Source organism: Herpailurus yagouaroundi, unplaced genomic scaffold, assembly GCF_014898765.1.
Source record: "Herpailurus yagouaroundi ecotype Mexico unplaced genomic scaffold, PumYag 215, whole genome shotgun sequence".
Taxonomy (NCBI): Eukaryota; Metazoa; Chordata; class Mammalia; order Carnivora; family Felidae; genus Herpailurus; species Herpailurus yagouaroundi.
This window is the reverse complement of record NW_024412446.1, coordinates 4,780,855-4,803,896: the sequence shown is the minus strand read 5'-3', so window position 1 is coordinate 4,803,896 and position 23,042 is coordinate 4,780,855. Positions and strand designations below refer to the sequence as shown.

General features: G+C 35.4%; 1 protein-coding gene across 2 annotated transcripts in view; it reads left to right on the top strand.

Annotated features, from left to right (window-relative positions):
* Positions 1 to 23,042, top strand: part of SUZ12 (SUZ12 polycomb repressive complex 2 subunit) — a 46,047-nt gene that overhangs the window by 19,772 nt on the left and 3,233 nt on the right. For both annotated transcript variants that reach the window (XM_040455275.1, XM_040455274.1), the window contains 10 exons: positions 2,925 to 3,010; positions 4,628 to 4,859; positions 5,777 to 5,870; positions 11,787 to 11,892; positions 15,177 to 15,354; positions 17,112 to 17,203; positions 17,409 to 17,552; positions 18,599 to 18,756; positions 19,136 to 19,334; positions 21,338 to 21,417. In XM_040455275.1, coding sequence (XP_040311209.1) covers positions 2,925 to 3,010; positions 4,628 to 4,859; positions 5,777 to 5,870; positions 11,787 to 11,892; positions 15,177 to 15,354; positions 17,112 to 17,203; positions 17,409 to 17,552; positions 18,599 to 18,756; positions 19,136 to 19,334; positions 21,338 to 21,417 — 1,369 coding nt within the window. The remainder of the gene's footprint in view (positions 1 to 2,924; positions 3,011 to 4,627; positions 4,860 to 5,776; positions 5,871 to 11,786; positions 11,893 to 15,176; positions 15,355 to 17,111; positions 17,204 to 17,408; positions 17,553 to 18,598; positions 18,757 to 19,135; positions 19,335 to 21,337; positions 21,418 to 23,042) is intronic.

The following is a 23,042-nucleotide window of genomic DNA, read 5'->3' as shown; positions in this document are numbered from 1 at the left end:
AAAATCTTTTCATATAATTAAGTTTCTTAGATTTTGTTATTTCTTACTTCCAATGTATTTTGAACTTTAACTGTCTTAGAATCTGGAATAGGTGAAGCGTCTCCTGAGTAGAACCCTTTCTGCATAAACATTTTTAGTTGATGTTATTGCATCCTCAATTTTATTTTTTTTTTATTTGTTCTTGAGAAAGAGAGTGCGCACGAGCAGGGGAGGTGCAGAGAGAGAGAGCGTGACAGAGGATCTGAAGTGGGCTGAGCACTGACAGCAGACAGCCCCATGTGGGGCTTGAACTCATGAATTGTGAGATCATGACCTGAACTGAAGTCAGACGCTCAACCAACTGAGCCACCCAGGCACCCCGCATTATAATTTTTAAAAAATACAGTAATAAAACAACAGAAGCAACCACTGCTACCAGTGGAATATATCAATATGTTAGGTATTTTACAAAGAGAAGTATATTGTCTTAAATGTCACTTCATTAAAAGAAGTTAAAGTATGCTAGGTAGAGTTTCATTTGGTTTCAAAATGGATAAAATGCCACTTGGCTTATCCATCTTTAATTATCGTGTAATGGAATAAAATCTTTACAAGAAACATGTCAAGTTGGTAATCCTTGGTATTGTTTAATAAGAAACAAAGTTTAATAATAATATATTAGAACACTTTGAAAACCCTTATCAGGTTTTTTTACGTGAGAAGTTTGAAATCTGGTCAGATCCATATTAGCAGCTACTGTAACTTTAATTCTAGCTTTACCTTAGATCTGGTCCATTTTTTTTTTATATATAAGTAAACTGAGTAGCATTTTTATGTTTTTTCCTAAATTACTTATAATCATCTTGTAGAGTCCTTTTTTCTACTCATTCATTTTATTGGTTTTCTATGGTACTTTTAAGGTACTCTGGGGGGCACCTGGATGACGCGGTTGAGCCTCTGACTCTTGATGTCAGCTCAGGTCATGATCCAAGTGTTGTGGGATCAGGCTCCGTATTGGGCTCCACACTGAGCATGGAGCCTGCTTAAGATTCTTTCTCTCCCTCTGTCCATCTCCCCTGCTCACATTCTCTCTAAAATAAAAAATTGAAAAGAAAAGTAGTAATACAGTACATGGATCATAATACTTCAGAAGCTTATAGTTTGAATTTTATAGTTTCGTTAGCCCTTTGTTCCCAGGGATATACATAAAACATGTAAAGTTATTCATAACTGAAATTGGTGATGGATATTAATTGAATATTTATTAATTAAAGTTACTTGATTAATATTTAAGTTGAATTAATTTTACTTAGTTGAAATTAACTGGATAGTAGTCTGATTAAACTTTTTTCCTGTCTACATAACAAAAATATGTAAAGTTCAAAATTGCTCAAACTCAAAGTTTTAATTTTTTCTTGATGTTACTGAAGTAAATAAGAAAGTAAACTCTGTTACTTCTGTTTCCAGAAAATAATTTGCCACTTTTTGAAAATTAGTGAAAGTTGGGAAGAAGCAGCTATATTGCCTCTCTTGTCTAATTAAGCTATATTTATACTTGTTTTTTTTTTTTAAGAAACCAAGATAGAAAAGCAACATTAAGATTCCTAAAATGTGATTATTTTTCCTTTTGTTTTTTATTTTTTATTTATTTTTTCCTTTTGTTTTTAAATGAAGACTTTTGTTAGCTATTACTACTTGAAACTGGTTAGAATGAATATACAAAGATATTAGGGTGCTATTTTCATAGTTAGTATTGTTTGGAGAGTGTTTTTTGTTACTGCATTTTAAACATTGGATTTTTTTTTTCTGCTGTATTAAAGTTTTTTATCCTGGATATAACTTTCAAAGATACTAATTCAAACGTATTTTATGTACACCCCTACATAAGAAGAATGTTTTCAAGTAAAAAAGAGAGTTATCCAAAATCTCAGAACAAAAATTAAGTTTTTTTATGTCTTGTGGATTCATCTATTATGGTAGTTCTATATATATTATTGAAACAATGATAAATGATTAGTTTGAACTATTAATAATGCCTTTAGGATTGAAGACAAGTATGTTATAGAAAAGTACTCTTAGAACCGCAATTTGCAAAAGCCTTTGTTAATTAATTGATACAGGGAATATATATAAAATACAGGATTTTAAATTAAAATCCTTAAGATTTGTAAACCCAGGTAGTAAATAATATCCTAGTTTTTGCTATCCTGTGTAGGCTTTAGAGAAATTCTGGGAAAAAGATAAAAAACTAGCTATTTTTCGTGTGAAATTGTATTATAGTTGTTTAGGTAACTTTCACACTGTTAAATATTTTAGAAATCCATTATTTTAATCTCTTTGGTCACAAGGCCTGGTCAAATCAAAGAACTTTTCTGGTTTAACATCGCTGTGTATTCAAAATGAACATATATAATAATAACTAGTTCAGTTTAAGTGTATCTTTAAGTAATTTTTGTAATAGATTTTGGGAGAAGGAAAAAACCTTTTAATGTTAATTTTGTGTGTGGTTGTCTCTCCTGAATATTTCATTCGTGTTTTCTGCCATGAAGCTTTAACTGTATTTGTCAAAAAATATTTTTGACTAACAGTGTATTATATTCTCTTATTATTGTAAATGTTAAATCTTTATAGCCAAATAAATTTTACTTATCTTTATAGCCAAATAAGTAAATATTTTTAGTATTAAAGTAATTGAGCATCTTGAATCAAAAGAAAATCACAGTATTGTAGGAAGGTAATTATAATTGTATTGTGAAAGGTTTATTTAAATGACTATGAAGGCTTTGAAAGAGTTTGCTGCAAATTCGAAAATGATTTTGGGGGAAAAATAAGTAAACTTCTGAGAAGTATTCATTATAGGAAGTCTTTTGTTGGAAATTACTTAGGAAAATGAGTATGATATTTATATTAAAAAATACATTTTAAAGTATTGATTTTCTGTTTAGATAAGCCATCACAAAACTCAGAAAATGAACAAAATTCTGTTACCCTGGAAGTCCTGCTTGTGAAAGTTTGCCACAAAAAAAGAAAGGTAACATGTAAAATGATACTGGTAGATTATGTGGAATAATTTTTTTAATTGAATATGTTCGTGCATATGTATTGTGCTTTTTAAACCTTGAAAGCTTTTAAATATGTCGACGCTGAATTATAAAACTCATAGCCTCTTTTGCCAACCTTGCAGACTCATGTTTTTTTCTGGACTGGCTGTAGATGTCTGCATAAAACTTTCTTCTATAGGAGTTTGACACTGAAGGAAAGAAACTATCTTTTAGCATCTTAGGACATAAATTCAGTTGCTGCTCTACCACTTCAGTCTCTTAGCTAATTTTTTTTTTAGCTATTTGAACCAATTGAAATTTAAGTAAGGGCTGAGAGAGTTACCTCTTGTAACACTACTCTCAGGAAAGACATTTTGTTGCCAGTATTATCAGCCATTGCTGATAATTTTTATTTGTTGCTTCACATTTTTATTTGTAAGATTAAATCATTTCATCATAGAAACACGTTACGATAGTTAAATTACCTTGGCAACCCACTAAAGCCAACAGTTATACTTCTGGTAGCTTCAAGAGCTAGGGTATTTTAAGAGTAGGAATGACCTGTATAGAGGTTCCTATTGCTGATGTTCTTCCAAAATCATGGTAAGGTGATACAGGGCTTGAACACTACTAGAGCACTTGTATGGAGTGCACTAAGGTGATAGACACTAAGGTGATAGACAGTGCAATCCTGGTATGCATGATAAACAGTGATGTGAAAATTCTTTAAGATATGTTATATTCAGGCAAAAAAAAAAAAGTGAATACAACTATAGTGGCCGTTTTTGTGTTTCAAAAAAATAATAGATGTAAACACTTGGTTAGAAGGATATACACAACCAACTGCTAATGTTAGTTATCTTTGGAGTGTAGGACCTGGGGAAGTGGGGCGGACTTAAATATTTCTCATTTTATACTCTTTTGTAGAGTAGAATTTTTTTTTTAGATAATAAGAATATGTTCTGTTTTCAAAGAGAAGCTGCTAACTTGCTATAAAGGTCTTCCACATCTTCTCAGTTTTCAATTATTTGTTTTCAGTATAACTCCACTTATATAATTATACACTTGATCTCAGCCAACAGGCCGAGAAGCGATTCCACTTATATAATTATAGAACATTACTCATAAGATGATTAATATTGCTTTTATTAAGCAGCATTTAAACATACAGATTTACTATTTCATAAAGTTGACAGTGGTGTTATTATAATTTTCTCATTTCTAATGGTCCCATCAATTATTTTGTTAAAGTAGAAGATTTAAGGGAAAAGATTATTAATTTATATGAGCTTAACATTTTAAGCATGGTTTTAATTCCCTATTTCTAAGGTAAAAGTATTTCAGATGACCACCAGCTAAATATTGGATATACTGTATCATTATCTTTATCACATTGGATTGGAGAAATCCTCAGTTGTGTTAAGATTTGGTATATGGTTATTCCAAATTTTTTTTTTTGTTTCATCACAATTTTCAGAACTATGGTTAGAATTTCAGCATGCCATTTGGTAATGATGTTTCCTATATCTGTGATTAGAAGTTTTATTATAACTCATATAATTGCATATGGATAAATGAGTATAATTTCATAATCTTTGCCTTTGCAGGATGTAAGTTGTCCAATAAGGCAAGTTCCTACAGGTAAAAAGCAGGTGCCTTTGAATCCTGATCTCAATCAAACAAAACCTGGAAATTTCCCGTCCCTTGCAGTTTCCAGTAATGAATTTGAACCTAGTAACAGCCATATGGTGAAGTCTTACTCATTGCTATTTAGAGTGACTCGTCCGGGAAGAAGAGAGTTTAATGGAATGATTAATGGAGAAACCAATGAAAATATTGGTAATTTTTGTTATAATAATTTTAATTTATTTTAAACTTTACTTTTCCAAGAAAGAAGTAGAAGTAAATTGCATGCATTCTAAAGGCATGGCCTTTATCTGCAAATCTTTTACAGTCTGATAAGATCATTAATCTTATGGTAGCTTGCCCTGGATCTTAAACTGTTGGCTATTGTGCTGTACTAGGTATTTAATCTGTAAAGTTCTCATTGTTCCATGACGAAACGTATTTCATGTAGTAAAAAAAATTATATTAAACAGTGGATAGAGAAGACTGGTATTTCAAATTAGTCTCTCAGCAAACAGAATTTCATCCCCCCCCCCCCCAGAATTTTATTGTGAAAAATTTCATACACACACAGCCATTGAAAGAGTTTATGTAGTGAACATCTAACTACCCACCGCTTAGATTCTGTAATTAAGATTTTACTGTATTTGCTTATCACATATCTATTCCTCTGTCTTCCCAACAGTTCTGAATCCATCTTTGAGGGAATCATTCAACCAAAATATAGGTGCTGAGGATACAAAGATTAAAACATCCAGTTCTGTCTTCCAAAAGGTCACAAAAACTGACCTAAGAGTACAGAGATATAAATAATTGTAGCAAAATGATGAGTGGTATAATAGAGGTACATGTGAAGTTTAGTGGAGAAGCACCTTGGGAGAAATAATCTTTGAGTCTTGAAGTATCCTTTGAAGTTCTTGAAAAATGATGATAAATGAGGATTTTTTTTTTCTCCTTGCCTAGTAAGGACATACACATATGGTAAAACATAAAATTGAAGAGTGTAAATCTGGATATTGTATCACAACTTAATCATAATTTATACGTAATTTGGGATAAGGGACCATATACCATAAATATGACATTTTTGTTTGAATATGTGATTCATGAGAAATGTTTGTGAAATACAGATGTCAATGAAGAACTTCCAGCTAGAAGAAAACGAAATCGTGAAGATGGGGAAAAGACATTTGTTGCACAAATGACAGTATTTGATAAAAACAGGTAATGTTGATGGACAAGTGAGGTTCCCATAATGTTCTGGAATGTTTTTATTCTCAAGCATAATATAGTGTGATATTTCTTTGCCAAATTTCTCTTTATTCTTAAAAATGAAAAAATGTTTAAATACTGAATTTTTCTCTTTGTCACATAGAAAGCAATAAACACAGACGAGTTGTTACTGGAATGGCTCAGTTAAGATTGTGTATTAGGCATGTATTTTCTGAGTGTCCCTTCTTTGTCAGACACTGTTCTAGGTTAGTGAAAAGGCAAAAGAAAAAAAAAGAAAGAAAAAAATCCCTCCCTTCATGGAGCTTAACTTCTAGTGGAGAAAACAGACACCACTGCCCCCAAAATTCTATCAACTAATGTCACTTAGTGATGAGTGTTAAGTGGTTGTTTTATAGAGAAAACCTCTAGGAGAAGGTGATATTTGAACAGAAATCTGAATTAAGTGGGCCATGTGCGCATCTTGACACTATGTATTTCCTGTAGAGATAAGGAAGAAATCTGTGTGTCATCATGTAGCTCTATGTGCATTTGGCACAGGGTAGCAAAGACGACCTGGATTTGTCATCATCTCTGCAGTTTTCATTGGGGAGGGAAGCATCTTAGTGCCAGTGAAAGAAGATCTAGGAAACAAAGGCAGCATTTTTGTTAATGTTTTTATTTTATTTTTATTATTTTGAGAGAGACTGAGCAGGGGCGGGGCAGAGAGAGAGAGAGAGAGAGAGAGACACAGAATCTGAAGCAGGTTCCCGGTTTTGAGCTGTCAGCACAGAGCCCAACAAGGGGCTTGAACTCCCAGACCATGAGATCGTGACCTGAGCCCAAGTCGGACGCTTAACCGACTGAGCCACCAGTAGCATTCTTTTCTGACCCAGTTGGAGAATGGAACCTGTAATGTGCCATGAGTTCTTGTTTCAGGCTGCTTGCTAGTGGTTAACACAGTTCACTAATAGTCAGGTATAGGAGAAAGAGCCAAGGACAGCAACTAGTACATTCTCCCTACTCTTTAAAAAGTACTAGATTGTTGCTTTATGTAATCACTTGTTAGCCACCAGGTAAAGTCACGAGGCCTTTAATAGAAAAGTAAAGATGGTTAGGAAAAATGCCATAAGTTCTGGTTACTGTATTAGAATAAATCACTTAACATCACTATTAGAATATATCACTTAATATTAAAACAATATAGTGTCTTTGTGAAGTTTAACTTACAAGTTAAAGATTTATTTTTTAATGTTTATTTTTGAGAGAGTGCAGGGGAGAGGCAGAGAGAGAGGGAGACAGAGGATCTGAAGTTGGCTTTGCGCTGACAGTAGAGAGCCTGATGTGGGGCTTGAACTCACAAACTGTGAGATCACCTGAGCCAAAGTCGGACGTTTAACCCACTGAGCCTGCCCGGCACCCTATGAGTTAGAGATTTAAATGGAAAACAACAGAAACAAATGTTCTAGGAGATAGTAGTTATGTCCGTGGGAGAAGCAAGTAGGATGCAGCACAGTGGGCTTTGTTGGTGTTGGTCAGTGTTCTATTTTAGGCAGCACGGGGTGTGTGTGTGCGCGTGCGTGCCTTTTAAAATTCTTTCTACCTTATATATGTATTAACACATTCCTTTTACTTATGAAATACTGCCTTTTTTTTAAAGTTTATTTTTAAGAGAGAGAGTGCATGTGTGAGCAAGTGAAGGGCCGAGAGAGAGGGGGACAGAGTATCAGAAGTGGGCTCTGCGCTGACAGCAGAGCAGAGCCTGATGTGGGGCTCGAATTCACAAACTATAAGATCATGACCTGAGCCAAAGTCAGATGCTCAACCGACTGAGGCACCCCTGAAATACTGCTTTCTGTTTAATAAATAAAAGTACCAAGAAGAAAACACAGAATTTTCCCCCCACTTATATTGAAAATTTCTTTCTTTTTTTGTAATTTTATTTTTGAGTAATCTCTACACCCTATGTGGGACTTGAACTCGCGACCTTGAGATCAAGCATTGCATGTTCTTCCCTACTGAGCTAGCCAGGCGCCCCATTATGAAAATTTCTGAACTGTGAAAAAGTTGAACAATAAATATCATTAATACCCACATAACCCTTCACTGTTAACATCAGTTGTTAACGTTTTACCTTTGCTTTATTTGTGAATGTGTATTTTATTCTTGTGCTTAACCGTTTGAAAGTTAGTTTGTGACACTCTACTTTAATTCCTCACTCCTAAAGTATGTATGCATCTCCTGGAAACAAGGACGGTTCCTTCATAACCACAATACACCTGTCATACTCAGGAATTTTAATACTCTTCCCAGCTGACCACAATAATGCCCCCCTCATAGCTATTCCCCCTCTCCCACCCCACCCCCAGTCAAGGGTTGTGATCTGTGAGCTAGTTGTTAATTGCCATATCTATTCAGTCTCCTTCAGTTTGGGATAGTTCTTCAACCCTTTTTCTTTTTTCTGTTCTTTCTGCCTTTGCTACACTTTCTACTGTTAATTATAATTCGTATTACATTGTTGTACATTGAAGTATAGGTGACACATGATACTCCTTTCGGGGATACAACTAGTAATTCCAACATAGTGATTTGACAATTCCGTACATTTTGCAGGGTTTGCAATAAGTGTAGTCACCGTCTGTCACCATAGAAGGTTATTACGGTGTTACTATGTTCCCTATGTTGTACCTCTCATCGCTGTGACTTATTTATTTTATAACTGGAAGTTTGTACCTCCTACTCTCCTTCACTTCTTTTTTTTTTTTTTTTTTTTAAGTTTGTTTATTTATTTTGAGAGAGAGCACACATGTGTGTGCAAGTGGAAGAAGGGCAGAGAAAAAGAATCCCAGGCAGGCTCAGCACAGAGCCCAATGCAGGGCTCAGTCTCACACGCCATGAGATCTTGACCTGAGCTGAAATCAAGAGTTGGACGCTTAACTGACTGATCCACCCAGGAGTCCGGCTTTCACCCATTTTGTTTATCCTCCACACCCCTCCCCTCTGGCAACCACTAGTTTGTTTTCTCTTTATGCACCTGTGTCCTTTCTCTTTTTGTTGTTTATCTGTGATACTTTTTAAAGTACAGGCCTGTAGTTTTGCAAAATGTCTCTCGGTTTGGACTTTTGTGATATGTCCTTATAATTAGATTCAGGTTAAACATTTTGGGCAGGAACATTGAATGGTGATGTGTTCTTTGTGTATATCACAGGCACAGGTAAAATTAGGTTTGGTCACTTGGTTAAGGTGGTGTTCATAGTATTTCTCTAATGTAATAGTACCTTTTCCTTTAATTAATAATAGGTAATCTCGGGGCATCTGGGTGGCTCAGTCAGTTAAGCATCTGACTTTGGCTCAGGTCATGATCTCACAGTTTATGAGTTCAAGCCCCACATCGGGCTCTGTGCTGACAGCTCAGAGCCTGGAGCCTGCTTCAGATTCTGTGTCCGCCCCCCCCCCCGCCCCTCCCCCACGTGTGTGTGTGCGCGCGCGCGCGCATGCATGTGCACGCCTCAAAAAATAAACATTAAAAAAAAATTTAAATAGGTAATTTCTGTGGTAATATGTGAAACTGGGTAAATGTCCATTTTCTCCCCAACAACCTTTTACCCAACAGTTTAGCATCCATTGATGATTCTTCCTTGAAAAAATTATTCTTTAAAAAAGAATTTTTTTTTTTTTCATTTTGCTTGTTGTAGAGAGAGAGCGTGAGCAGGGGAGAAGACAAAGGGAGAGAGAGAGAATCCCAAGCAGGTTCCATGCTCAGAGTGGAGCCCAGTGGCAGGGCTTGATCCTGTGACTCTGGTGTCATGACCCAAGCTGACATTAAGAGTCGATGCTTAACCACCTGAGCCACCCAGGCGTGCCTGAAAAAATTATTCTTAGGACAGTTGCCAAATTTTAACATTCTATTATTTCTTTCATGTTTATTGGCATTTTTTAAATGACATAGAAGAGCATTCTTCCCCTCAACTTATTTTTTTAATCAGTATGTTTTCTTAATCAGTAACAAATACCATTTATAGTACGTCTGTTTTAATCTAGCCATTGGTCATTCATTTTATTGTCCAAATTGTCCCAAATTTAGTCAGGAGGAGGCCCTCCCAACAGGGTCCTATATGTCTTTTTTACTTTTATTTATTTTTTTGTTAGTTTTTCCTTATTTTTTGAATAGTAAGATATTTCAGGCTTACATTTTCCCTCTCTGCTTCTGCTCTGGAATTGGCCACTTCAAAGAGTTTCGATCCCTTTTAGTGGAGGAAAAGTACTTTACACACCAAGATGTGAGGAGTTAGATGTATAAAAATTCTTCTTATAATCTCAGAGAAGTTAAAGTCTCCTTAAAGAATGACTACAGTTCAAAAGCCATAGAGAAAAAGTATGAAATAGTGAGCAAAATTAAAAACTTACTCTGAAAACAAAGAGGTTGTCACAAGCTAAGTAAAAAACGACAAGAGGAAAGTAATTTCAACTCATACTATAGAATATGGCTGTTTCACAGCACAATAGAATGAGCAAAGGATAAAGATGTTTACAAAACAATATATGTGGTTCTTAAACATTTGAAAGATAAGACATCTGAATATAAAAGTACACTGAGATGTCATTTTTTCACTTACCAGTTTGGCAGAGATCAAAAAACTGATAAAGCACTGTTGATGAGGCTGTGGGAAAAAAGGGCCTCCTCATGCATTACAGGTAGGAGAGTAAATTGGATTGTAGCTATCAAATGTGCAACTATAAAATAGGATATTTTGTAGCCATGTAAACGCATGAGGGAAGTTTCGTTTCAGTTTAGAAGTATGTGAATGTATTACCTATTCAAATAAATAAAAATAGTTTTGTAAAATACTAAGTTAAATAGCTTTGCTGATGTACTGTCAAAGAATAAATACAAGGAGCATAGCATAAAGACAAAAACTGTTAAGTCTCAAAATCATTTGGTGTTAAGATCAGACTTAGACTACCTGGGTTCAATTGCTAGCTCTGTCTACTTCCTGTGTCATCTTAAGGCAAGCTACTTAATCTTTCGGTGCCTCAGTTTCCTCTTCTGAAAAGCAGAGTAATCTACTTTATGGAGTTGGGAAGGTTAAATGAAACGTTAAGTCTTTAAAATAGTGCCTGGCACATAGTAAGCACTCAATAAATGTTAGCTGTTATCTAACAGAATTTTCCCAAGACTGACGAATAGAAGCCAGATTGTTGCTGTATACAATGAATTATTGAGCATGGTTGAAGAATGGTGTTTAGGGTAGTAGTGTTACCAGTGATTAAGGTATGGAAAAAAATATATATAAACCTTACATACACACACATACATGTACACACACATTAAAACTACACTGTGAATATGGGCATTAATTATTTGTTTCAGTTGGTATTTCATTCATCCATTCATGAAATGTTTATTGAGCACCTATATGTGCCAGGTGCCCCCAGGATCGTGTAGTTATCAGAGTCATAATCATCAAGTTTATTGGTCATGATGAATGAAAGTGAAGAATTCTAGTTCAGATATTTTCAATAGTTAGAAATAACAGAGGCATAATTCTTAGTGGTTCCCTAAGGCAAGTATTGTAACACTGTTGTTATCCTATTTTTTTAAAAGCATAAAGCTTACACTTATGCTTTATACTTAATGTTTAAAATTTACCAAGTTTTGAGACTTGAGGCATGTATTATACTTTAAATGTTTAAATTTATATCTGAGTAGCTACAATAATGAAACAATTCTCTAGTAATAATAGTTATTAGTGCAAATCATTAAAATTGCTTTTGTCAGGAGTGGAGAGTAGGTATATTTCAAAAGCTTGTTGGGTATGTAAGCTAGTTTATAAATTTAATAAATGCTTTTTAGTATAAATCTAAAGATGTAGATTTGTGTACTTACAGTAATACACAGGTTACTTTAAAGTGTATGTGTTTGTCTAACAGGCGCTTACAGCTTTTAGATGGGGAATATGAAGTAGCCATGCAGGAAATGGAAGAATGTCCAATAAGCAAGAAAAGAGCAACATGGGAGACTATTCTTGATGGGAAGGTATGGAATACTTAGAAGGTGGAGCACGTTATAGTTACGAACTCCCATTTTTTTAATCGATGTGTTCTTTCCCAAATGCAAATTCTTGTTGGAAGTAACAAGTTCTTTGTTTTTATACCTTAAAATACACAAAGTAAAAGTTACCTAGTCAGAGTATTAAAGGAAGGCACTGTCCTTGGAGCCAGACGGCCAGGTTCAAATCTCCATTCCAAACTGTGTGGCGTTCTGGCAAATTATTTAATCTTTTGTGTCTCAGTTCTCTCATCTGTAAAATGAGGCATAGAATTGATATTTAATGAAATAACGAAATATGCTTACCACTGTGCCTGGCATAAAATAAGTGCTCAATAAATGTTAACTATTTTAAATCCCATTCATAGTAACAGCAGGCAACATATGATGACCAATTTATCAAGAACTTAGATGAACCATACGTAAAGTAACTTTTCTAAGAGACTAAAAAGAATGAATAACATTTCTTGGGTAGGCAGACTCAACAAAATAATGATGTCGTTTGTTTTTAAATATGTTAGGTCAGTGTGCTATCATGAGCAAAATCCCAGCAGTTTTTTAAGCCTGAAAATTAGTCTCAAGTTAAAATAAAACAATTTATAATAATACTAGGGAAAACTGTGGAAGTTGTCTGAGAACGTTTACTTAATAAATAGTAGAACATAGTATAAAGGTAAAAAAAAAAAAAACCCAAATTGTATGGTATAATAAACAGGAATAGAAGTGCTGATTACTGAAGCATAGTTTTAAAGGTTTCATGTACGTTTGGACTTTAATCTGTGACAAAATTAGTATTAAATCTGTGTGGGAAAGATGGACTGTTCATTAATTGTGACAAAACTGGTCTCTAACCATTTGGAAATACACACAGACCTAATAAATTCCAGAAGTCTCATAAATGAAATGTAAAAACTAACACTACGTATCTGCAGAAAAAAATGGTAAATATTAATATAATCTTAGTGTGAAGAAAGCCATTGTATGTATGATGCAAAAGCTAGAAAGCATAAAATAACTAAAGGTGGATCATTTCTAAAACTGCAAAAATCTAAAGTTTAAGACAACGATAGGCTGGGGAAAATGTAATACACAAAAAGCTAGTATTAAGAATGTGTAATTTTATAAACCAACCAGAAAAAAGATAAGCTATCTAATTAGAAAAATGGGTAAAGAACAATCAGGCAATTCTTAAGGCAGCAAATATAGATGGCTAGCAAGCTTTTAAAAAGATATTCAACCTTATTAGCATTCAAAAACACATAAAATCAGAGGTCTTATTTTAACTACTGGTTTGACAGTTAAAAAGATTGACAGTTTCTAGTTGGAGGTGTGAGGACACATATTCTCAAATAATGCTTTAATGTAAGAGTAAGTTGGGACACCCTTACTGGAGGGCAGACTGGCAATATGGATGACATTTTAGATTGTGTATGTAGGCATTAGCAATTAAGTCCAGTTACTCAATTTTGTCACAAGGTGTAGTAACTGGTTAACTGATAAGTTGTAGGTAACAGGTCCTGGCAAAATTTTTAAATAATGAGAAATTGGAAGTACCTTAAATCTACAAAGGTAGACATAAAAAGAACAATACTTTGATAGGATTTCCATGGTATTTAATTTTTACTTAATAGTATACATATTCCTACTTTTTCTAAAATTAATAGTGGTTACCTCTAGGTGACGGAATTTTAAATTTTTATTTTTTTATGCTTATCTACAGTGTTTGAATTTCATGCAAGTGTTCATTATGTTTTAAGTTTCTTGTTTAAAGTTCTTATTCACAAGAAAATAAGAATTATATATATATGAGTTGATGGTTTTTCCCAAGAAATTAAAGCAATATGAAATGAGCATCCTTCTAAAATTGGAACATTTAGATTTGGTTCTAACTTTTAAAAGTGTTGTGGTATTCTTTTAAATAAATGTCCCATAATTTACTACACCAATGCTATTTTAATGGGTAATTCAGTTATCTTAAATTTTTTTTACATTTTCACAAATGTTGTGGTAAATATACTAGTACATGTATCTTTATGCATTGTAAGTATATTTACAAGATAAATACCTAGATACAGACTTAACTGTTTTAAAACTAGTTTGTAAAAGCACACTTAACTTCATTCCTGTCTAAAATTACAGTTTTAAGAGGATTGTTTGTAATAAAGATGTAGGAGGTTAGGCTTGTATGGCAGTAAAATACAGGAGCCCACTGAAGGTTTCTATGGAATAAAATGAAAGTAGTCTTTTCAGAAGATTATTTGGTCTCCTACATATGAATTGAGAGGTAAAAAGTAGAAGCAGGAGAGCAGGTGAGATACTGTAGTAAAAAGGTAATAAGGATCTATACTTGGTGATTATGTAAGAGAAACAAAAAGAAAAATATGGTCAAATGTAATTCTAAAGTTTTTAGCTTAGGATCACTAGTAGAATGACAATGCTGGAAACAAAAATAATTATGCCTGGGAAGGAGAGAAAATAGATTCACATCTAAACATATTTTTGGTTCAAGGTGACATTGATGTCATCCAAGCAGTAGCGTCTCCGCAGTTGGAGATATATGGGGTTAGACCTCAAGCACAAAGAATTGAGGATCAGTTTGGGATCATCAGCCTAACAGGCAAATCCTTGACGATAGGTGAGAGATTAGGGCAGATGGCTAAATGTTAGCTGGGAATTAAGGGAGATCAGAAGGGTCGTTTTATAAATGATTTGAGGTTGAGGAGGAAGGCTGATAGTTCCGGGTCCCAAAACCCAAACAGGAGAAACAAGGACAGCTATCATTGAAGCTGAAGAAGTCCAGGAAAATTTACAAATTGCCATAATTGTTCAGTTTACAAAAAGAAAGTAGTTGGTCATCTAACAGAGGTTGCAAACTGGCAGGCTTTGGTTACCACGGTTTTTTTTTGTTGCCTTTAAAGCCATATTCCATTGATTGCCAACATGTAAAAATAGGAAGATTTCCCACGCAAACTTGGATTTCTGACTTTTGAAAAAAATCTGAAAATGTGATGGTACTGGGCTTCTGTTTGCACATCGCCAACAGTTCATCTGTTGCTGTTAAGTGGCTCTTTGTACACAACCTGAGCACTCCAGTACTACAGTCTGTACAGCGCCACGGATTTGCTTTATCTGCCTGGCCATCTCTGTAGGCATTTAGATGTTTTCAAATCCACGTTAATTTATCATAATAAATATTGGGAGGCTTTTTTTCTCCCCTATGATTTCTTTCATTATATGGAATCTTCACTCTTCTCCTATGCTTTGTTTTTTAGAGGCTGCCTCCATTTGAAACATTTTCTCAGGGACCTACATTGCAGTTCACTCTTCGTTGGACAGGAGAGACCAATGATAAATCTACAGCTCCTATTGCCAAGCCTCTTGCCACTAGAAATTCAGAGAGTCTTCATCAAGAAAACAAGCCTGGTTCAGTTAAACCTACTCAGACTATAGGTAAGAAAACATTGCTGTCAAAATAACACTTTGCATAGGTGCCTGGCTGGCTCAGTCAGAAGAGCATGCAACTCTGGATTGTGAATTTGAGCCCCAAGTTGGATGTAGAGATTACCAAAAATAAATAAACTGTAAAAAATTACAAAATAATGCTTTACAGAGTTAGGACTTGGCTTCGGATTAATTTGTTTGCCTTTTGTGCTAATAATTATTCTTTTAGAAATCTCAGCAGTTCTTTATGTTTTCTGCCAGATATGTCTGAGAATTTTGTGGCTCTTGTTTTTAACGTTAAAAGTCTGATGGAACATATAGTATATATATATGCCATGTGTTACGGAATGCCTCCAGATGAGGTCTAGAGATAGCCTCATGTCTATTTAGAACACGTTTTTCCAGTAAATACATTTCTCAGAAGCTCATGAGAAAAACAATTAGTTTTTCTAACTTTTTAGATTTTGGAACTGCAGCTATATTAAGGGTTTTGGAACTGTATGCTTTTTATAATTCATGTAAAGATTTGTATATGTTATAGAACTGAATTCAGTATTTCAGAGTGTTTTCACAGTTCTAGGTGTGGATCATCATAACTTGAATTTTATCAGGTTAAATTTATTTATTTATTTATTTATTTGTAATGTTTATTTATTTTTGAGAGAGCACAAGCAGGGAAGGGGCAGAGAGAGAGAGAGAGAGAGAGGGAGAACACAGAATCTGAAGCAGGCTCCAGGCTCTTGAGCTGTCACCACAGAGCCTGACGTGGGGCTCAACTTCTTGAACGGTGAGATCATGACCTGAGCTGAAGTCAGAGGCTTATTAACTGAATGAACCACTCAAGGTGCCCCTTTACCAGGTTAAATTTTGCAGTCAATTTTTAGAGGAAAAACACTTCTAAATGAAGTTAATTCTGCTGAGTTAAGGCCCAGGTGCAGTGTTCTGTCATCTTGTACCTGCCTGATAGGAACACTGTCCTTGATTGAGAGCATCTATGTGTTTTTGTCTAAGTCTGTTTAAAGAAGACAGAAGGTGTCGGACAGTTGTCTTTGACATTGACCCCTCATGTCCATTTATGGTGTGCAGGTTACTGTTAGAGTCCAAGAGATGTAAGAAGTGGCCTGTGTCAGGGCAAAGATTTCCCAAGTAAATTGTGGTCTGGGTACTTCTGAAAATACTCTGTGGCCAGTCTGCTAGGTAAAGAGTTTCAAAGAAACTGAGAAAAAAAGTTTCATACAAAATTGTACATATGAAATTGTTCTGTCAGGGAAAATAAAAACATTTTAAGTCTATAAAGAAATAGAAAAAAATTATTGATGGCCATTAGCTTTTGGATTTGCAATGAAATTAATACAATCATTTTTAATTTAATTTTTGTTAAACTAACACTTAGTGGAAGCCTGCTCACTGCTGTGCATTGAAAATACAAAGACCAGTCAGAACCACACTCTGACCTTCAGAGTGCTTAAAATACTGTAGTGACTACATATAATTATTTGGGGTACTTTTATAATGGTTTAGAATATAAGAGGTGGTTTTTAAAGGGGGAAAAAGTGGCTCCTGCCGGTAAAGACCTTAACTGATTAGGGGTGCTGGTTAAGGAGATTGTTCCTATAATCATCACATGAGGATGAGAACAAAAAGCGTTTTAAGTACCATAAGTAAAATTCTTTGAAATCTTTCATGTTTAATTATTTTCACAAGATGCATTATTTCACTTTTTATAAGCAGGTATTTGCATTAAATATAAAAGTATGTATTTTCAGCTGTTAAAGAATCATTGAATACGGACCTACAAACAAGAAAAGAAAAAGATACTTCAAACGAAAACCGACAAAAATTAAGAATATTTTATCAGGTAAACATCTGGCCCTTCATTTTTAAGTAATCATGAAACACCTTTGTTTTGCACATCACGTCTGAAATATTTTGCATATTTAAATGAAAGAATGTCTCTAATTTGATTTTCTTTTTAAGTCATTTTAACTATTTTTAAAGGGGATGATGAAACAATATCTTGAGATGTTTAAGTTGGAGATTTGCTGTTTTTTGTTATTTTCAAGTTCCTTTATAACAACAACACGAGACAACAAACCGAAGCAAGAGACGACCTACATTGCCCATGGTGTACTCTGAATTGCCGCAAACTTTATAGCTTACTCAAGCATCTTAAACTCTGCCACAGCAGATTTATCTTCAATTATGTTGTAAGTAACTTTTTTAATGTTTATTTTTTATTTTATTTTATTTTTTTTTTTAATTTTTTTTTAACGTTTATTTATTTTTTTGGGACAGAGAGAGACAGAGCATGAACGGGGGAGGGGCAGAGAGAGAGAGAGACACAGAATCAGAAACAGGCTCCAGGCTCTGAGCCATCAGCCCAGAGCCCGACGCGGGGCTCGAACTCCCGGACCGCGAGATCGTGACCTGGCTGAAGTCGGACGCTCAACCGACTGCGCCACCCAGGCGCCCCAAATGTTTGTTTATTTTTGAGAGTGAGGGTGAGCAAGGGAGGGGCGGAGAGAGAGGAGGCCGAGGATCCGAAATGGGCTCTGTGCTGACAGCAGAGAGCCAGATGTAGGGCTCGAACTCCGCGAAGCGTGAGGTCATGACCTGAGCTGAAGTCGGACGCCTAACTGACCGAGCCACCTAGGCACCCCCTTTTTTTTTTCCTACCAGTAATATATAAGACAGTCTGACTTTAAAAACTGTGCTTTTTTTAGGAGTACACTTAGCATGTTGAGCACCAAGTAATGTATAGAATTGTTGAATCACTTTTGTACACCTGAAACTACTATAACACTGTATGTTAATTATATTGAAATTAAAACATGATAAAATAAATTTCCCTCCTGCAAAAAATACCAAAATCTTTGCATTTGATGGATTGCTTAATGCATGAATTACAGTGATTCGGTTTGTATATATTTGCATATTGCACCTATATTGACACACATAATCCTCACACCAGCTCTTTGAATTAAGTGGTAATTTCTTTATTCTTGCTCAAACAAGAAATAATTTGTACAAAATTACCAAGCCAGTGAATGTCACAGCCAGGATTTTAACACAGATCTTCTTGAGTCCAGATCTTCTGACTTCCCTTTCACCATGCTGGTATGTGTAGTTTATTTTAGTTTCCAAAACATTAAGAACCCACTAGTACTTTTTAAAATAAATTGGCATGTTAGGTGTTCAGGGTAGGGATAATTAATATTTCCTTATTATAAGCATCTTGCCATTTTTCTTACAGTATCATCCAAAAGGTGCTAGGATAGATGTTTCTATCAACGAGTGTTATGATGGCTCCTATGCAGGAAATCCTCAGGATATTCATCGCCAACCTGGATTTGCTTTTAGCCGAAATGGACCAGTAAAAAGAACGCCTATCACACACATTCTTGTGTGCAGGTAGGTAAAAAGGTCATACAACAAAAGTTTATCCTCTGACTTTTATTGATGATGGTGGAAGAACAAAGGAGAGCCAGACAAAGCTACTATTTAGGTGGGAGTCATTATTTCAGATTGTTAGCTAAATCTCTGGGGTGGTATACTGCTTTATAACCCTCCCCAGCTCCCACAGTGATTTTCTTACTTCCTCCTTAGAACTTTTTCCTGTGTTTTAAATGTTAATATCACGACTGCTCTAGTGGTTCGAGAGATTAAGGAATTTTTCCAGTGGAAGTTACTATGTGCATACCTAGATAGGAAACAAGGAACATACTCTATTTGAGAGATGTGAAATAGAATCCCTGTCACTCAGTGTTCCATCAACATCTCTTTCCATTAGACCAAAACGAACAAAAGCAAGCATGTCTGAATTTCTTGAATCTGAAGATGGAGAAGTGGAACAGCAGCGAACGTACAGTAGTGGACACAACCGTCTGTATTTCCATAGTGATACTTGTTTACCTCTCCGTCCACAAGAAATGGAAGTAGACAGTGAAGATGAAAAGGATCCGGAATGGCTAAGAGAAAAAACCATTACAGTAAGTATTACTAGTATCACTATTGACCGTGACTTTAGAATCTTACGGATTTGTGTTTAAAAACTATTGTTTAATATGATTTAAAATCTTGACTTAATGTACAGGAGCTCTTTCTAAATGAAGGAATTTGATGGGGCGCCTGGGTGGCTCAGTCGGTTAAGCGCCCGACTTCGGCTCAGGTCATGATCTTGTGGTCTGTGAGTTCGAGCCCCGCGTCGGGTCTGTGCTGACAGCTCAGAGCCTGGATCCTGTTTCAGATTCTGTGTCTCCCTCTCTCTGACGCTCCCCCATTCATACTCCGTCCCTCTCTGTCTAAAAAATGAATAAACGTTAAAAAAAAAAAAATTAATAAAAAAATAAGTAAATAAATGAAGGAATTTGGGAATCTGCAATTTTTTTATTATTGTATTTTATTTAAATAATTTTTTTTAATGTTTGTTTTTGAGAGAGGGAGAGGGAGGGAGACTGTGAATGGGGGAGGGGCAGAGAGAGAGGGAGACACAGAATCAGAAGCAGTCTCCAGGTATGAGCTGTCAGCACAGAGCCCAATGTGGGACTCAACCTCTTGAACCATGAGATCATGACCTGAGCCACTCAGGTGCCCCCACAGGTTTTTTTTTTTTTTTTTTTAAGATTTTCTTTTCTTTCTTTATTTTAGAGAGCACGTATGAGTGGGGGAGAGGGGCAGAGAATCTTACACAGGCTCCACACTCAGCACGGAGCGAGACATGGGGCTTCATCCCACAACCCTGGGATCATGACCCAAGTCAAAATCAAGAGTTGGATGTTAACCAACCGAGCCATCCAGGCACCCCTAAAGATTTGATTGGATTTGATATTATTTACTGGAAGTTTATTTATTTATTTATAGAGAGAGAGTGTGAGCAGGAGAAGGGCAGAGAGAGAGACAGAGAGAGAATCCTAAACAGGCTCCACAGTGTCAGCACAGAGCCCAATGGGGCTTAATCTCACGAACTGTAAGCTGAAATCAAGAGTTGAATGCTTAACCAACTGAGCCACCCAAGCACCCCAAAGATTTTATTTTTAAGTAATCTCTACACCTGACTTGGGGCTCGAACTCACAACCCTGAGATTAAGAGTCTCATGTTCCACCGACAGAGCCAGCCAGGTGCCCCTCCACAATTTTTGTAATTGTGTTATTTAAACAGTTATCAACTGGGGCGCCTGGGTGACTCAGTTGGTTAAGCGTCCCACTCAGTTTCAGCTCAGGTCATGATCTCGAACCCTATGTCTCGAACAGTTCATGAGTTCGAACCCTATGTCAGGCTTCACACAGCATGCTTGGGATTCTCTTTTTTTCTCTTTCTCTCTCTCAGAATAAAACAACTTTAAAATAAAAAAAGTTTTTTTCCCGTTTTTTGTTTTTTTTTTTAATTTTTTTAAATTTACATCCAAATTAGCATATAGTGCAACAATGATTTCAGGAGTAGATTCCTTAATGCCCCTTACCCATTTAGCCCATTCCCCCTCCCACAACCCGTCCAGCAACCCTCTGTTTGTTCTCTATATTTACGAGTCTCTTCTGTTTTGTTCCCCTCCCTGTTTTTATATTATTTTTACCTCCCTTGTGTTCATCTGTTCTTTGTCGTAAAGTCCTCATATGAGTGAAGTCATATGATTTTTGTCTTTCTCTAATTTTGCTTAGCATAATACCCTCTAGTTCCATCCACATAGTTGCGAATGGCATAAAAAAGTCTTTCATAAATAAAAATGAAACAGTTACTAACTAAAGAAAATACAGGTTTTCTTGTGATTTTGTATTGTGTTTTCATTTTTTAATAGGTAACTCTTTTGTAACTTAGGGTTTCCCTTTTAAAATTACTACTTAAAATAAAAGCTGTTTGATGTTCCCACTTTGCTGTGTAAGTAAATTGTGGTATTAGTTACAAAAGTTCAGTTTTTTACATTCTCACAATTTTTTCTTAGAAATACCAATTCTGTTTATTGTGCACTTAATAGATATTTTTTCTTTCCTTTTTTAGCAAATTGAGGAATTTTCTGATGTTAATGAAGGAGAGAAGGAGGTGATGAAACTATGGAATCTCCATGTCATGAAACATGGGTAGGGTATTCCTAAATTTAAATATTCCATGTCCTTTTTGCTCTTCTTGCTACTTCACATTCTATAAATCTGTGTTTGAATCTTATTTAAAATTCCGTTAGCTTCGACATAATGTGCCCTAATCTTACTCTAATCCAAACTATTATAACTGCATAAGGAAAAAGGGATTTATGTAAGGAAGGTGTAACCTCTAACGGCATTTTTTATCTTTAATATGTCTTTTTAATGACCCAATTTTCATTTCTTTTATTGCCAAGGATTAAAAAGATAACGTCCTGTGCTGTATGTGTGGAAATCCTGAAAATTACTTATCACAGTTATTACCATAATTTTTAAAATTGCTTAATTATGAAGAATAAGATATAAGTAGCTTTTCTGATTTCTTACTACCGTTCCATAGAAGTCAGGGTAGAACAGTACTTCTTGTGCCTTTATGGCTAAAAGCGTGTTCCACGACATTGCTTTTCCTACAGTTCTGTCTCCTTCCCTGTGGGAACTGTTTGCCCATCAATACACGTTTTTTTTTCTCCTCTGACTCCATTATTAGATCCTCATTTAAGGCTTTCTTCTATAGTACAAGCAGCCAGGGTTTTTTCATTTGTAATGAAATAAATGGGAAGGAGCACTTTTGTTTCTTTACTCCTGGGAGTGAAGAGGAATTGGTGCAGAAGTTCTGTCTAGCACAGATGTCTAGGGTGCATGAGCCATAGCCTTTTTTTGTATATGGTCTTGAGCTAAGAATAGTCTTCATATTTTAAGTGGGTTGAAAGAAAAAAAAAGAGGAAGACAACGGATCGCAAAGCCTAAAATGTTTCTCTGTCCTTTCATAGAAAATGTTTGCCTGGTCCGTGGTCTAGTCATTAAAACTCCATTGTGAGTAAAGTATGTATGTGGAAGCTTAGTGTCTATTTTTTCTTTTGTCCTGATATGCCAGTTTCAAGATAGAATTTTAGTCGTATTACTATATTGAGTTCCATTTTCATTCCTTGATCCAAATCTGCTAGAATAACAACTATTGGGGTTCATGATTTACCAACATTATAAAGTGGCAGGTAGCTGGGTAAACTTTGGATTTTACGATTTCTGCAGGCAGACTTTACAGACCTTGTTGAACTCACAGTTTCAGTGGGTAACTGAGCAGCCATTCTCCTGTTTGGTTTAATTTTATTTTTTCAAATTCTATTCATTGTGGGTGCACCCTGCATGCTTTCTACTAACACAACCACACTGTACCACATTTGTTGTGACATCTTCGAATCTTTTTTTTTTTTTTTTTAATGTTTGTTTATTTTTGAGAGAGAGACTGAGACAGAGTGCTTCCTGGGGAGGGGCAGAGAGAGAGGGAGGGAGGCACAAAATCCAAAGCAGGCTCTAGGCTCTGAGCTGTCAGCACACAGCCCGATGCAGGGCTTGAACCCACGAACTGCGAGATCATAACCTGAGCCAAAGTCGGACGCCAAACCCAGGCGCCCCTCAAATCTTTTTTTAACGTGGCTTTTTTTTCTGTTGTATTGAGAAATAATTGACATATATCACTTTATAAGGTGTATCATATGATGGTTTGATTTACATATATTGTGAAGTGATTACCACAATAGTTTAGCTAAAATCCCTGTTCTCATACA